The 16,241-nt window shown below is 38.4% G+C and overlaps 1 protein-coding gene across 3 annotated transcripts in view; it reads left to right on the forward strand.

The window, feature by feature from the left end:
* Positions 1-16,241, forward strand: part of PLS1 (plastin 1) — a 55,122-nt gene that overhangs the window by 18,925 nt on the left and 19,956 nt on the right. For all 3 annotated transcript variants that reach the window (XM_068953996.1, XM_068953995.1, XM_009688973.2), the window contains exons 2-3: positions 10,661-10,769; positions 14,653-14,816. In XM_068953996.1, coding sequence (XP_068810097.1) covers positions 10,700-10,769; positions 14,653-14,816 — 234 coding nt within the window. In that variant the 5' untranslated portion in view covers positions 10,661-10,699. The remainder of the gene's footprint in view (positions 1-10,660; positions 10,770-14,652; positions 14,817-16,241) is intronic.

The raw sequence follows: 16,241 nt of genomic DNA on the forward strand, positions 1-16,241 counted from the left end.
GCTCCTCCTGAAGGTCATCACTAAGCATCTGGAGGACAAGAAGGTGATCAGGAGTAGTCAGCATGGATTCACCAAAGGGAAATCATGCTTGACCAATCTGATAGCCTTCTATGACAGAATGACTGGCTGGGTAGATGAGGGCAGAGCAGTGGATGTTGTCTTTCTGGACTTCAGCAAGGCTTTTGACACTGTCTCCCATCACATCCTCCTAGGTAAGCTCAGGAAGTGTGGGCTAGATGAGTGGACGGTGAGGTGGCTTGAGAACTGGCTGGATGGCCGAGCTCAGAGGGTTGTGGTGAATGGCGCAGAGTCAAGTTGGAGGCCTGTGGCTAGTGGTGTCCCCCAGGGGTCAGTCCTGGGCCCAGTCTTGTTCAATATATTCATCAATGACCTGGAGGAAGGGACAGAGTGCACCCTCAGCAAGTTTGCTGATGATACTAAACTGGGGGGAGTGGCTGACACACCAGAAGACTGTGCTGCCATTCAGAGGGACCTGGACAGGCTGGAGAGGTGGGCGGAGAGGAACCTCATGAAGTTCAACAAAGGCAAGTGCAAGGTCCTGCACCTAGGCAGGAATAATCCCATGCACCAGTACAGGCTGGGGGTTGACCTGTTGGAAAGTAGCTCTGCCGAGAAGGACCTGGGAGTGCTGGTGGACAACAAGTTAAACATGAGGCAGCAGTGTGCCCTTGTGGCCAAGAAGGCCAAGGGGATCCTAGGGTGCATTAGGCAGAGTGTTGCCAGCAGGTGGAGGGAGGTGATCCTGCCCCTCTATTCAGCCCTGGTGAGGCCTCCCCTGGAGTACTGTGTCCAGTTCTGGGCTCCCCAGTACAAGAGAGACATGGCACTCCTGGAGAGAGTCCAGCGGAGGGCTACCAAGATGATTAGAGGGCTGGAGCATCTCTCCTATGAAGAAAGACTGCAAGAGCTGGGCCTGTTCAGCCTGGAGAAGAGAAGATTGAGAGGGGATCTCATCAACGTGTACAAGTATCTGAAGGGGGAGTGTCAAGAGGATGGGGCCAGCCTCTTCTCCGTGGTGCCCAGCAACAGGACAAGAGGCAATGGGCAGAAACTGAACCACAGGAAGTTCCATCTGAACCTGAGAAAAAACTTCTTCGCTGTGAGGGTGACAGAGCATTGGAACAGGTTGCCCAGAGGGGTGGTGGAGTCTCCTTCGCTGGAGATATTCAAAACCCGTCTGGATGTGATCCTGGGCAACATGCTCTAGGTGACCCTGCTTGAGCAGGGAGGTTGGACGAGATGATCTCCAGAGGTCCCTTCCAACCTAAACGATTCTGTGATTCTGTGACTAAAACGATTCACGCTGGGAGGATTAATAACCAACTCGCAAAGATCACACCTATTACAATCCTAGTGGTTTCTACAAATGCTAATTTTCTAACAGTCTAGAGGGGACACTTGTGCTAGGGTTTATTCACCAAAGGGAAAGTCATCTGCATGAGCTCCTATTTCCAAAGGGAATTCTCTGTTCCCTCTTCTCTTACCACTGCTTTTACCTGTTTTCCTCTGCCTTGCCAACATTGCAGTGTATGGATTTTAGCATTGGATGCAACAGTTCCTCATTTTAAAATCAAAATGTTAGTGAACACGTCACTGTGACTTTGCATGCATGTAATGAACTATGTAACTGAGACCTCGAGGAACGTTCCTGTTTACGCTAACAATTGTAGTTCTACAACAGCATTAAACATAGGCTGATTTCTTCCCTTTTGGAAGGGATATCATTATATTTGCATAGTATTTGAGTGATACGACTAAATAGATAGAGTCTAGAAACAGGGAATAAGAGTAACTGGTTTGCCGATCACATATGGCATGACTGTTAGAGTTGTTGAAAATCTACAAGTTTGGCTGATTCCGATTGAGGTTACTGGTATTCCCTACGGCTGAAAAGCTTGTTCATAGTAACTGTGGTACCTCTGCTGTGACAGTATCTAGTAAGGTGCATTGAGATCCTCTGGAATAAGTTCTGTATGTGAATACCAAAGTAACTGATCTTCCTTAGACCAAATGTAAGATTGGACTAGAGCGTTTCAGAGCTTGAATTGCTGCAGCGTGAGGGCTCGCTTTTTGTAGCTTGTGAGGTAATGAATGCACTTAGGTCTGTGTATCTTTAGTTCTGTCTCCAGGCTTCTTGGCTGGAAGGAGTAGGCTCATACACTTGTTAGAAGGACGTATTAGGACCATCCTTTCTACTGTTGATTGTAGCAACTCTGTTCTTGTTTATTCTCTGTCATTTCTGCAAGCATGTAGACTTACTTTATTCATAAGGAGTACTGAAAAAATACTCAGTGAAAACAGTCTGTTATTAGTGGATAGTCTGTAAGTTTATGTTAAACATTAAGTCCGTACCTCTTCTGTAATCTTTTTTCCTGATAAAATGTTTATGTTGTTGGGGAATGAAACAAGTATTTAAAAGTATTTGACCATGAAAGATATTAGCTAGCATAAAAGGTCATTTTGATTTATGGTTTGAGTATATTAAAATTCCTACTGTGCTTTCATTTTCTTTACGTGTTCAGCATTTATTCTGGCAGAGCTTGAATACCAAGCACATGCTGCTACTGAACTTTCACCAAGGCAAAGGTGGTGCTTAATAAAACCAAGAGTAAGTGTCACTTTAGCAGATTGATTTTATCTAACCTTTAGTTTGGAGCAGAGTTCTCTGACTCTTATCATATCAGAGGTTCTCTATGGAAATTTCACTTTTATTTTCATGTCCTTTCATTTGTTGCCTATGGTGGCATAGCTTTTTAATATTTTTGTATTGCATACTTTTATTCTGTTCTCCCTAATTAATTAGGAAGCTTGTGTTCTCTATTTATATTATATAAAATACACAGTTCAGAGTGCTTAATCCAAAAGTTTCATCAAGTAAAATGTGAAGTGTCGGTCCTGTATTTTCCCAAAACTGTGGTGATTTTGCTCCAGATTAAAGGATGTGTTGTTTTACAGACAATCCCTTATCAAGGGGTCTATGAAGAAAAAACTTATTTCTGTATTTCCAGTGCTGATTTGCATGTTATTTTCATATCCTGAACAAAAACTACTTGTCATTCTTGGGAGCAGATTTGTGCATATAATTTTCATCCAAAACCAATTTACGAACAGGTGCAAATATGCACTGTATGGCAGGAATACATAAACTTGACTTCCTTTCTTTTCTGCGTTATTTGCAGAAGTGATGTTATGGCAACTAGCATGTTATGACTATTTGGAAACATTAGAAAATGCAACAAGGAAGCAGTAACTCAGCAACATGTATTGCTTTATATCATCTCAGTATCTCAATTTCACAGAGGACGTCACTATGTTAGTGTGCTTTAGACCTGCTCTTGATAACGTACGTGCTCGTTAATACCACAGAGTTTGTAAATACATGTTTGTAAAGCAAGCGAGGGAAGGAAAAGTGGAATGGTAGTTTGTACTCTGTTGTGGGACTTGGAAGATTAGAGTTTGCTTTCCTACTTCACCCTTGGTCCTTGGAACAGGGATGGGGGAAGGGTACTGTGCTGTGTCTTGGCAGCCGCGCGGAGCAATTGCAGTGGGAGGTTTTGTTTCCCACTTGCTATGCTAGACTAGAGCATCCTTAGTGCAAATGGAATGAAAGAGTGCAGCCCCTAACAAACCTTGACACAACGTATTCAAGTAGCAATTTTGAGGGGCTTTATAAATCTGGCTGAATTTGGATTAATTTTGGATGAGCAGACATCACTTTGTCTGTGGATGTGGGCTAGACACATTTTCAAGTTCTTGTTCCAAAGCACAGAGGGGATAAAACGTTCCCAGTCCTGTACTGGAGGCAGCTGAAACTTCTAATGCCTTTAGAAAAAACAACTAATCAACAAGACCAGAATCAAGTCTTGCAGGGCCCAAAATAATCAACTTGGGCAAGTTCAGCCCAAACTGTTGGTGCAGTGAAACTGTGAACAGTTGAAAACAGAATGTTTCAGGAAAGGCGTTACTATGAACTCGGCACGTAATAGCATTTTTTCGGAATCGCTTTGTTAGAGGTGGTCCTTCTAGAGTAGGTAAGTTTTCCATTGATGTGTGTTATTACTTGTGCTGACTGCAACAATACAAAGCCCAGGCAGGCCGAGATCCTCTTGAATGATGCATGAAGAGGAAACTATGTGAAATTGATACTATTGATGAATTTGCATGGCTATTCTGTGTAGTCAGCAGCCAAAGGAAGCTGGAGGTATTTTGTTTGGGAGAAAAGGTAACTTTCAAAAGTAAACAGATATTTGCTTTATAATAGAAATGCTCTTGATCCTGACTTTAGTCTCATGAAGTTATCCTGTTAAGTTAAATTATTCCATACTTGCACCACAGTAAGTGAATTCAGATAGGCCCGTGACCAGTCTAACAGTTAGATATCTTAGCCTATTGTTTTATTGCTTATTCTTGAGTCACCCATATTTATCTTAAAGGCACAGTGGAAAATGTTGATTTTATTATTCACCAGTGAGGAATAAATTCCTATACAGTGAATAATTAACTCGAATGTAATTCTAGTCCTTCTGCGTAGCATAAGATATATATTTCATTGATACATAGTTTTACTATTATGGTTAGTTTGATAGTCTTCCTTTTGGAAAGACCAATGCGAAATACACCAGTTCCTCACTCTTAAATTGTACCTTGTTTGCTGTGTAACACTGTACATAGAGTGAGAAAAATACCATGACTTATCCATTTATATCTTGAAGCATGACATTTCTTTATTGTTACCATCTAACTTCCAGTAATTACTAAATGCTTTTGATGGCTACGAATATATCTAGCCTTATTATAAGGCCGGGTTGAGAAACATAGCCACTGACTCTTTCAGATAGTAAAGCCTCAGATTGGCTATGTGATATTTAAAGAAAAATTTTGATTTGTTATAGTTAATATTGTACTACGTATTTTCTTATTTTTATAAAATGAAATAGAAATAGTTGAAAAAGCATTTCATAACTGTGCCTTGTGTACCTTAACTATACGCTGCCTCTTTTTATTCTTTCAAAAGTTAGCAACACACTTCAGCATGTAACATTCTCTTATATACATATATCTTCATACAGCTAATTACTTAGACCGACCTTTCAACTCTTTTTCCAGAAATAAATGATCATATATTATAGTAATTCTAGGTTGTGGGTGATGGGTTTTTTTTGTTTGTTTGTTTGTTTAAGCTCTCTCCTACTTTAAAGGTCTACAAGCATCCTGTTAGCTGTATTATGGCTAGATGTATTTATCGTCTTTCTTTATAAGACCCAGTGCTGGTAACCTATTGTTATATAGGTGTGTTAGATTCTTTTATTCTTCCTTTGGAGAGCGGTATTCCAAAATGAAAACCTCTTTCATTTTAAATAACGCGATGCGTTATTCTCCCCTATTAACATCTCCTTAAGCCTTTTCACTGATAAGGGGAAGATAAACTATCCTTCCATATCCTAATGTAAACTACAGTATCAAAAAAAAGACTGTAAAATCTCTTGACACTATTGATCCTTCATTTTGTGATCAAGATCAGAAGGCTTTGAGCAGTAAAAGATTAGTCTCCATTGCTGATATAATAGCTTTACTATGGACCTCCAGTGACCCATCTAAAATAATTCATGTGAAGGGATGTGTGTAATGTGAAAGGATTGTTTAGCTGGCCCATGATCATCTTTATATTTGGAGGTCCAGAATAGTCTTAGCATAAGTACAAAGATATCTCAGTGTAAGCTGGAAAAAAAAAGTTTGGCAGGTGTTATATCCTCTTGAAAAGACTCTGAAGACTTGTGTGTATAATATAATGTGCCTGTGTGTGTATGTATATACATATATGGTAAAAATTCTGTATATCAGTGTTCCATTGTTTACCAGCTTTTATAATCTACGTGCCTTTTCACTGACGTTTACTGAGGTTTTCCTCATTTTCAGTATAGCATTGTTTCTTCTTCTGACCTCACTGAGGAAAGAGAGTATCTTATGCATATTATTGTTATAAAGTTCCTTTTTATGTGTCTTATAACTTGTAATGCGTTCACTTCTCATTAGGGTATGATGATATGGTTTAATCTGATGAGAGCTTAAAAGGGACTAATGGTGCATGAATGCTAACCTGTGCCCACGGCATTCATTTGCAAAATCCTAGATAATCTAATGCGGGAATGCCAGGGGTTAAACTGTGCTGATTTTTTTTTTTTCCACATAAAACCCTAAATCAGTTTGAGATAAACAAAGCCCAATACGATAAGTACAACATATTCTTTTAATATTTTGTAATTGTAGATACCAATACCCGCTTATTGACAAAAATGCAGTAATTCTTTGCGCAACTTGTGTTTGCTAATTATGCTAGCCTGGCTGTCATTAGGAACAACGGATTTAAGGATGCTGCAGAGGGAGAGTGGTATTTGCACCTGAACTGGGAGAGGGGTGTATCTAAAGCCGGACAAAAAGAACAGTAACAAAAGAAAATAGGCTCTCGAGCCAGCATTTGTAATGTCCGTTGTAGATGCAGAAGCAGCTGCAGCATGAAAAGAAGGCAAATAGAAATTGAAATGAAGAGCTGGATTGTTAGTTGCCTGCAGGGATGGAGAAAACCACTGGGCCTGCTTGCCAATTAACTGCTTTGTTTTTCTGACAGCTTTGATAATGGGTCAAAAAGGGGACAGGAACTCCTGTTTGGCATCCTCTCTTTTTCCCTGGCTGTCGCTCTGCCACAGACGCTCCTCCGCACATAAAGAAGCATCATGATGGCATCAACAGCAGTTTGTATCTGTCTTGATGTTGTATCTGGAGCATTTCCAGGAAACTCCACCGGATTGTCTTTAGATACAAAAAGCCTTCCAGGTGCAGAAGGCAGGCTAGGGACGCATGACCGCTGTCAGCTCATGTTAAGCATATTGGCTAGGATTTAAAAGAGGATCGGGGTCCTTTCTCAGCATAAAAACAGTGTTTTTACCTCCCCTGTCCTAGAGCAGCTGCAGGTTAATTAATCTAAGCATAGGCTACAGAAAATCTTAGTGTCGTGTGGATACCGCCAGGGTACAGGGAAATATATTGTCTGTAAATTAACGTATTTTTTTAGGAGATGGCTGTAGTTCCAATAGATGTGACCTTTTCTAGGCTTAGTTTTAAGTAGTGTGGGGAGTTGCCTGCAGACTTTGAGTCTTTTGGGTGGTCATAAAGCCTGCGTGTGCAAAGTGTTTATTGGCTTAGATAGGCGTTCCCTGTTTCTATAATGAAATTGTCCGAAATGTCTGGCATTTTTAGGTATCATCTCTGGTATTTCAAACTAGATCTCTCCTGAATGCCAGAAACATAATTGTAGCACCTTTGTCATTTAATTGACCAGCTAATTTGCCCTATGTTTACCCTATAACTATATAATATATTATTTAAGGTTGTCTCTTTAGAGCAGAGCTATTAGCTTTATCTGTCTCCTTCATTCAAGAACAGATGTGTCTGGTGTTACTGAAATAAACAATATCTTTGGAAATCAAAGATGGCTATTTTCCATCGTAGAATATGTTGGAAAATCCAAATTATAAAAAAAAAAAGATGGAGAATAAAACTAATTACTATACAACTTACGAGAAATTATTTTTGAAGTCTGACTTACGTTCATAATACTTTAAAAAAAAAAAAAAAAAAGTGCAACAGAGGTATTGCTGTCTTTTGTACCTGGGTTGCTAAATATTTCGCTTACTCTTTGACATCTTGTTCCTGTATTTCAAAGGGCTCTCTTCTGTCTCTTTGCAGCTTCACAGTCCTTGTAATTTCCTTCTTAATTTGAATGTGTTAATTTTTTAAACTTTAGTTTTTCAGTTTTCCAAACCTTATTTATTTATTTTTCCACTTAGGTTTCTAATCAAGGTCCTTATACTTCAGAAACGTGTGTGTAAGGTCATTTGTCTGAATTTACTGTTAGGATTTTTTTGTTTTTTCTCTTCAGTATGAAGAAGGGTACATGGTGCTAGTAAGCTTAGCAAAATGTGCGAGGAGGGTTTTTAATCTAGTACTTTAAATAAGATTGAGTGACATGAAGGAAAAAGACTTAACTCGCCACCCACACTCAAGGCCATATATCCTGTGTGACCCAACCAGTCCCAGTGTCTTGGCTGAATTCTGATTTCTCGCTACCTGAATCTCCCTCCAGCTGCGTATTTGGTGCATATCTATTTTCCAGATATGTTGAATAACTGTGATTTTTAACAACTTTAATATTTTCACATTTTAAAAGCTATAATTTTGAATTCAGTTTTTGTCAAGATGTTTCCTTTTTCTCCTAAAAGATACCATATAAATGCAAGGACACTAGAATATCGACAGCTTTAGCCAAGCATTAAATACAGATGGTCTGTAAAAGTGCAACAAACAAAATAGCTCAAATGTCTCTGCACCTCCTCTTTAAAAATAGTTAAATACCGAGTAACACATACTGAAGCAAGATATTGAACAGGCCTTTTACGTGAATGATCGGGAGCGGGAGAGAGGATCAAGAAATCGCCCACTTTCTGTATAACCGTCGGCAGCGACGCAAGAAGTCTGGCCCAGTGCGCTTCGTTCTCGAAGCGAAGGTGGCCGCGCTGAGCAGCAGCACGTGAACACACACAACTCCGGTTGTGCTGCAGTTTTCATTTAGTGTCGTTTCATAGAGAGTAAGGAAAAGCTGATAACTGATACACTCAGCAGTTGGAGATAATATTTGTTTGTCAGACTTTGTCATCATTCCGAAGAAAAGCATGATATCTTTTTTCAGTGAAATAATGTGATGTCACTGCTTATAAATTCTGGCGTCAGGAGACGCTTCAGTATTTTAACATGCTGAGGCAATGTTACACCTGTTTGTGGCTGACCACAGCTGATTTATTTTGTATTGAGTGTTTTCCCAGCAGAGTAGGTGTAACTCACATCAGCAGTGTTGCATGCGTTCCTCATGGACCCCCTAGTAATCTTCCAGGAAACCTTTGATTCTTGTTGGCAGCAGCCCCTGGCGAACGGCAGCTGCCCTGCTGCCTCTTTTCTAATGTTGTGGTTTGTGTGATTTCTTCATTTTCATTTTTTCTCGCTGTCAAACTCTGAAGGATTGAAAGAAAACTGAAACAGCTACAGTGGGGAAGAAATTATTTTCTAACAGAAATTCAGAGGAATTCAAAGGAAACCGAATTACGATTCCCTTATTACAGTCTGACAGTAGACCTTAGAGGGATCATATTGTCAGTCATTGCACAAGCATCTAGTGAGGGGACGGTCCCTGCAATGGGAACGTTTGTAACCTGATTAGGACAGACAAAGATGAGAAACAGGTAGAGTCTTACCCGAGTTTGTACAGCAGGTCCGTGGTAAAATTGGTCATTGAAAAAAAAGATGTTTCCTGTTCCAGTGCCCAATGGGTAATAGTAGAGTTCTGCTGATGTGTGCAGTTTTTCATAGGGAAGCAGTTGCTTAGTCTGAATGTAACTATTATGAGCAAATATCTGTTCATCTGAGGGTATAGGAATATTTTTCTTGCTCCATACACTTAAAACCAACCAAAACAGAAGGGGAGAAAACACAGGTAAAGTACAGGATAAATTTGATCAAAATAATGATGTAAGGGGTTTTCTTGTGTGTGGATATAGTTTTTTTTTTTTCTTTCTGAAAAAGAAAAGACAAAATGTGTACCTAATGGTAGCCACAGCACTATCTGTGGCACCTAGTCGTCTCTACAGCCCAGTGTTGCAAATAAAAAAAAAACTTTGCAACCCAAAGATGGCTGATGTAGTAGACTTGCTTTGTATGCACAAAGGGGTGTGCGTGTTGGAAAAAGGCAGATGCAAGTATGACCTTGCATATTGAGACAGTTGAGTGCAGCTTCTCTAAAAGCTCTTGCCTTGACAAGAGTTCAAACCGTTCTATTGTAAAGCCAAGGGTAGATAGTCTTGAGGAGAGGAATCAGTAGCAAGGGTATTTCATGGGGGTTTATTATCTGCCCCTGTGTGGGCGTCTTCTGTTTTGTTTTGCTTTTTAATGGGCCTGGGTGGGGAAAGTACGTTTACACTGAGACTGTAGTCCCTAAGTGTAGGCCTTCATTCCGCTTGGACAGTGTTTTGAGGCAATAGCTTTTGTCAGAAGAGTGGAGTAATGGTCCAGAGTGATAACTTCTGCAGCCCTGTGGAAAGATTCATCAGAGTTCGCCTATTGCTGATTGTAAGCAGGTACTTAAACGTATCCCACTGGGTTTAACTATTGAATGAATGCTGGAGTGCTCAATGCAGGACTAGGTCCGAGCACCAACCCCTAATGGGCAATGAGGTTGCATTGCGCTTGGAAATGATTTTTTTCAAAAACTGGTTTGCGGAAATGAAAGGCAACAATTTTAACTTTGGAGAACCACTCAAGTATCGGAGGTAGATTGCTGGTTTATTCTATGATTGTTTATTCGATGCAAAAGAAAATGTCAGGTGTATGAAAAAAGCCATTGCTATTGTAAATTCTCAGTCACTGCCACAGCAAAAGGAATTGCTGGATATATGATATACTTTAAAGCATTATTTGTGTCACTGTAAGTGGGGAGGCTTGGAGATGACATTTGGGTGTGGTACTTTGTATTGCAAAGGTCAGTAACTTATGTTAGGATCTGTTTAGACTAACACTATCTGTTTATTATTTTTAGGTATAAGCAATTGAGGACAACTGTTGCTGCTGTCAGAAGATGGAAAACAATATAACTACTATCTCTCGTGAAGAGCTTGAAGAACTAAGAGAAGCATTCGGTAAAATAGGTGTGTTTTAGATGAGAAAATAATAAGGATGTCATTAATACTGTAGAGCCATATAGATTTTGTGGAAGAAATCATTATGGAATCGCCTTGCGTTGATAGTGCCATGTTTTCCTTCTGTCTTGCCAATAACACCTAAGAAAGAAGAAAGGAATGTTTATTTAAAACCACTTATTTTCACTGGAATTATTTGTATTTACTGTAGGCACGTCTCTCAGATTCAGCAATGAAAACAGATACATCAATGTAAATATTGTTGCTGGGCAGTTGAATTTTTTTGTGCTATTGTACTCTCAGCATAATAGATCTCAAAATAGTTTTTGGAGCTATGCAAATGTGAACAAAATTTTGTTTTGATTAAACTTAAATTGTTAAAAAATATATTTTCATGTTAAACTATTGACCTAGGTAATTGACGTACTCTGTTTCTTATTTTACTTGTGTGCTTTGGCAACCTAGTAATTTCTCTTTTAGTTTATTAGATCTTATTTTATACTTTAAGCTAAACTTGGGGATTTTTGATCTTGCCTTTGCAGCAAGTAGGTGTTAATGAATAATTCTGTACAATTTTCTATGCTTGACAGGATGTTTGTGCATTAATCTTAAGAGTAAACATAAATGATGAGGAAATTATATCACGACTAACCTTATTTCCAGATTGCAAAATCCTTGTGAATGTTATTAAAGTTCAAGTCTGTTTATATTTTGTTAGCAGCAATTTTGAGGGGGGTTACGTGTAACTGTGCAGCTGAGCAAAACAAGCACACGCATTCTCTATCATTTATAGTGGGGGGAGTAGAATCATTTCAGACCCATTTAAAATATTTTTTTAGTACATGCTTTAAGCATCTGAATTGCAGAAAAAAGTTCAAGATAACTGCTACTTAATAGGCTGTACTCTGAGTTGGTTCTGATAGCAGAATGACTCAGTGGACACAAATCCCATTTTGCTTTGCTTTGCCTTTTGCCTTGACGTTCCCCTCCCCCCTCCTTAAAAAATAGGCTTTTATTTTTCTGCTTTTAATATAACAAAATCACTACCAAAAAAAACCTGGCTCAACAGCAGCTGAAATACAGTGTCAGTAACTGCAAAATAATATACTTGAAGAGAAAATTCTACTTGCACAAAAAGAGGCAGGGATCTTTCAGCTTGCTGCAACGGGGGAAGGTGTGAGAATCGCTGGACGAAAGGTATGGAACAGCTTCAGGCAAGAAGAGTCATAAATTAGGCATCTTCAGCTTAGCAAAGAGACTTCTGGGAAGTTGTATGTTAGAGATCTGTAAGACCGTGAGTACTGTGGAGAAGGTGAACAGGGAATTACTCAGTTTCAGTGCTGGTGTCAGATGGTGCCCCATACAGAGTAAGAAAGCTTGTCTCTGCGTGTTGTTGAGACAAAAAAAAATCAAGAAATGTTAAAAGGTTATGATATGTTCGTGGAAGGTGATCCGTGGGTTGTTGTTAAACACAATCATCTTGATGCAATTTGTAGCTCAGAAGGTCTATTACCTGCAAGAGCTAGGAGGATAGACCGGGGAGGGGGCGGGGGGGAGACCACTGAATAGATATCTAATCATCAGTCTGTTGGCAACTGTTAGGATAGTTGGCCACTCACTTGTTGTGGTCTGACAGCTTTTCTATTTGTTTGTCTTTCATCATCTGCATTTTTTCCCCTCCCTTTCCTTCCCGTGTTCTCTCAATTTTTTGCTCCCAGTATTGTCAATATTACTTCTACTCACTGAAAATCATTTCTTTCCTTGCTGTAACATGCTGTCGATAAAACATAAAAATTAATTAAAAGATCTTCTAGTGTTTTTTTTGTTTCATTTTTACATATCCATGTCTTTATGGATAAATTGCTCACAGCTATGTTTGTAAAACGAGAGGAAAGGAATGTGTTTAACTCTGTGTGTCATTGTGGAAATTTACCTTCAGTGAAAACTGAACTTAAAGAACTGAAATAGCGCAAAGTAATGTGAGTGAGATTGTGAGCGTGTCTTCTGCTTTTCAGACCGTCCCTGTTATTACATGCGTTGCTATGTGCCCAACAGGTAGGCCAGTCAGTGGATGGTTAGTACATACAGAGACATAAAGTCCATGTACTGATTTCTGAATTGTTGATAGTATCCAAAACACAACGAGAGTTTCTTGTTTTTTCTTTTTTGATTGTTTATTTATTTATTTAAACTTTTCATCAGGACTGAAATTTAGCCTCCTTGTGAAGCTGTGCAGATGCTACGTGGAATAGTATGAATTGCAGGGAAACTAGCGTAGAACAGTCAGTTAATGGCTGGAGATCAAAGTATGTTTCTCTGGTTGGCCCTTCTGTAATGTGATGTGTATTCATCCACTCCGGTATTACTGCTTGTGCTCTGGTCTGGTATTAGAGAAAATATGAAGAGAGGTCTTTTAACGAGTTATCTGGGAGGAGGGGGGGGAGTGGGAGCACACTAACAAGTTAGAAGAGTAGCCAGAAGATCTCACTTCTTTTTCTGGCTCACTGCGTTACTTGTGACAGTCTTTTAAGTTATTTACCTTGGTTAAATCATTTGAAAAACTGGAAAAATACTGTTAACTCACATGTATCGGGATTTTTAGTATAATGATGAAAGAGAGTGAAAATAGTTGTCAAACATGGAAAATATTAGCATTAAATGTATGCAATAGTGGACATACACTAACATTATATATATTAGTGGATATAATTTCTTATATTTGACGTTTGATGGAACTTCATGTATATTGTCTGTGGCCTATAGCTTTGCTTTTCTGCTTTTAAAAATACTTAGCTTATGTCTATTATGTAGATAAGTGCAAGTAAGACTATTTTAAATGATATTCTCAAATCCTTCTGTGTTTTTGTGTGTATGTATATTTTTACCTATATTTATTTATTTATAAAATCAAATTTCTGTAATGCTGTGGATAAAATCTTACTTCAGGTTTGTAAGATGGTGCTTTATTGTACTAAGCTAAGAACTGAGGACAGCTTCCTATGCAGAGATTGGCCTAAGGTGGAAGTACATAGGGAATGTTTATGACTTCTACTGTACTGCTGTATAATTCATCAAGAGTGATACAAATTATACTGAATCTTTGCTGATATCTTCTTATGAAACATAGCTATTTGCTTCTTCTCACCATTGGGAAGCTATGCCACTCCTCATGTTGAAAAAAGCCTTCTGATACTTTACTGTAAGCAGAAATTTCTGACATGTGGTCTTGCAAGCAAAGAGAGGGTGGCAGTACAAATTGCTCACAACAGGGCTAGTTAATAGATTAAGCAAGGTCACCTTTAATGAACAGATATAAATCATCCTGGATTTATTCTTCAAAGGTAAGCCTTACCATGTCAAAAGTTTTGAAGACTAGAAAATGTCTATCAGATATTAGGATAAGAAACAAATTGCGCAGTCAGGTAGAGTTCTTGTGATAGTAGGTGCTGCTTTAAAAAGAAGTTGCACAAGATTTGAATTTCAACCATAAACTTTTACCAATTGCAAATATTATAATACTAATGATAAGAAGGTGATAGTTGATCTCCCTTTAATTTGAAGGTTTGTGGAGGAGTTTGCTGGGGTCTTAAGATACAAAAGCTTAGACTTGGTGTTGACAAATTTGTCATCTTGTTATACCTGTGCTTTGGGATTGTAAGACAGTTCCTGAGGAAAATGCAGAACAAAATGCCACAGTTGCTAGCCAGTTGTGGCTCTCACCCCCAAGTATTCCATCATTTTTACTTATATTATATGTAGTAAAGATAAAGGGAGAAATACAGTTCACCCGGAACTGCAATGCCATTTCTCATGTGTCATTTATTCTCAACAATTATTATAACTTTTTTTTTTTGCACTAGCATTAAAAACAATGAATATTCTCATTTTACAGATATTGACAACAGCGGGTATGTCAGTGATTATGAGCTGCAAGACCTGTTTAAAGAAGCAAACCTTCCCTTGCCTGGTTACAAAGTGCGGGAGATTGTAGAAAAAATTATTGCAGTAACGGATAGCAACAAGGATGGAAAAATCAACTTTGAAGAATTTGTCTGTGTAAGGCATTCCTCTTGGACTTCCTTTAACTCACAGCTGATTGATTTTTTTTTTCTTTTTTTTTTTAATAACTAGTCATTTCAAAAGGAAGTATAAACTAATTATTAAGCTACTGCTTAAAGAGTAGAATGTGTGATATTCTTTAACATGTACGGTTTGCTTTAGAAAAAATCTGTGCTTTTGCCTCTGCATGTGATATGCAACTACAGAGTGGTAAAGATGTATGAGTCAGAAGGAGCTGATTAATGATACTAATCAAGAATATAGGAAAGTCATTCTTTCAATAGCTCTCTTTAGCGCCTAAGAGTGCCCTTTAACAGCACGAAGATTAACATCCTAAGAATTATTATGCCTAAGCTGAAATGCAGTAGGAATTTTGTGCTTCTTTGCCTTCAGCTCCTTTGAATACTCAACCCGTGTTTCCTCCTTAGTAAATCCTGTAATCCAAACATTATACGAGATGTTCCTTTGCCTGTCTAATAAGACAGAAATCTCTAAACTGTCCAGTATCTGATGAGAACTAGGACAGAAAACTAAACTAAATGATATTACTAAGTAATATTTTGAGAATGAGAAGGCCTTCTGTGACAGTTTACAATATCTTATATAATTATTTCCCAGTCTTTATATTTGACTCTGTCATTTAATTTTGTAGGTCTAACTGGACAGCACTTGAGAACACAGTAGTTCCAGTGAGTCCTACTTTCTATTCCCTCAAAGATGAGGGGCATGGGTTATTTATTTTAGAAACTATTGGGTCAGCCCTTGCTCTGACCGAGATGGAGATTGTTACAGATACCGGCCTTGAATTCTCTTAGTGATACACTAATGCTTGCACTACTATGCTGAATCACTATACTATATTAAGGACTGTATTTTATTGGGAGCGGGGTAGGATTTTTCACATAAATTTGAATGGTTTAGATATATTTTGGGGGGGTCATTGACTAGTGTGCTTTATTCAAGAGAACTAAAATATTTTCGGACTGTTGGTTTGTGAGTTTTCTAAATAGTTTCTGCTTTGAATTTATAATATTGATGTTGATTGCAGCAGGTTGCTTGTTTAACTAGTTATTGATGTTTCTTCACAAGATTGTAATTTGCACTGATACACTGCTGTGATACAAATATTTGTACCTGAGCATTGAACTATATGTTAACTATACTTCATTATTGCTTCTGAGACCTCCACAGTGTTTGGGCAAATTCAGGACAGTATCAGTATACCTAACTTAATTTAATATTACAGGTACTTGGAAAACTGTATCAGTCAGCTTGTTTAAAAGGATCAATAAGTGTCATGCAGTAACCTTTTACTGTAAAGCATATGATGAAGTAAACAGAAGAAATACGCTCTAGTCCTACATGAAAGCGTGTGTGTGTATATATTTTTTTTTAATTTACCAGATACTTTTGGAAAAAATT

This window comes from Struthio camelus, chromosome 9, assembly GCF_040807025.1.
Source record: "Struthio camelus isolate bStrCam1 chromosome 9, bStrCam1.hap1, whole genome shotgun sequence".
Lineage (NCBI taxonomy): Eukaryota > Metazoa > Chordata > Aves > Struthioniformes > Struthionidae > Struthio > Struthio camelus.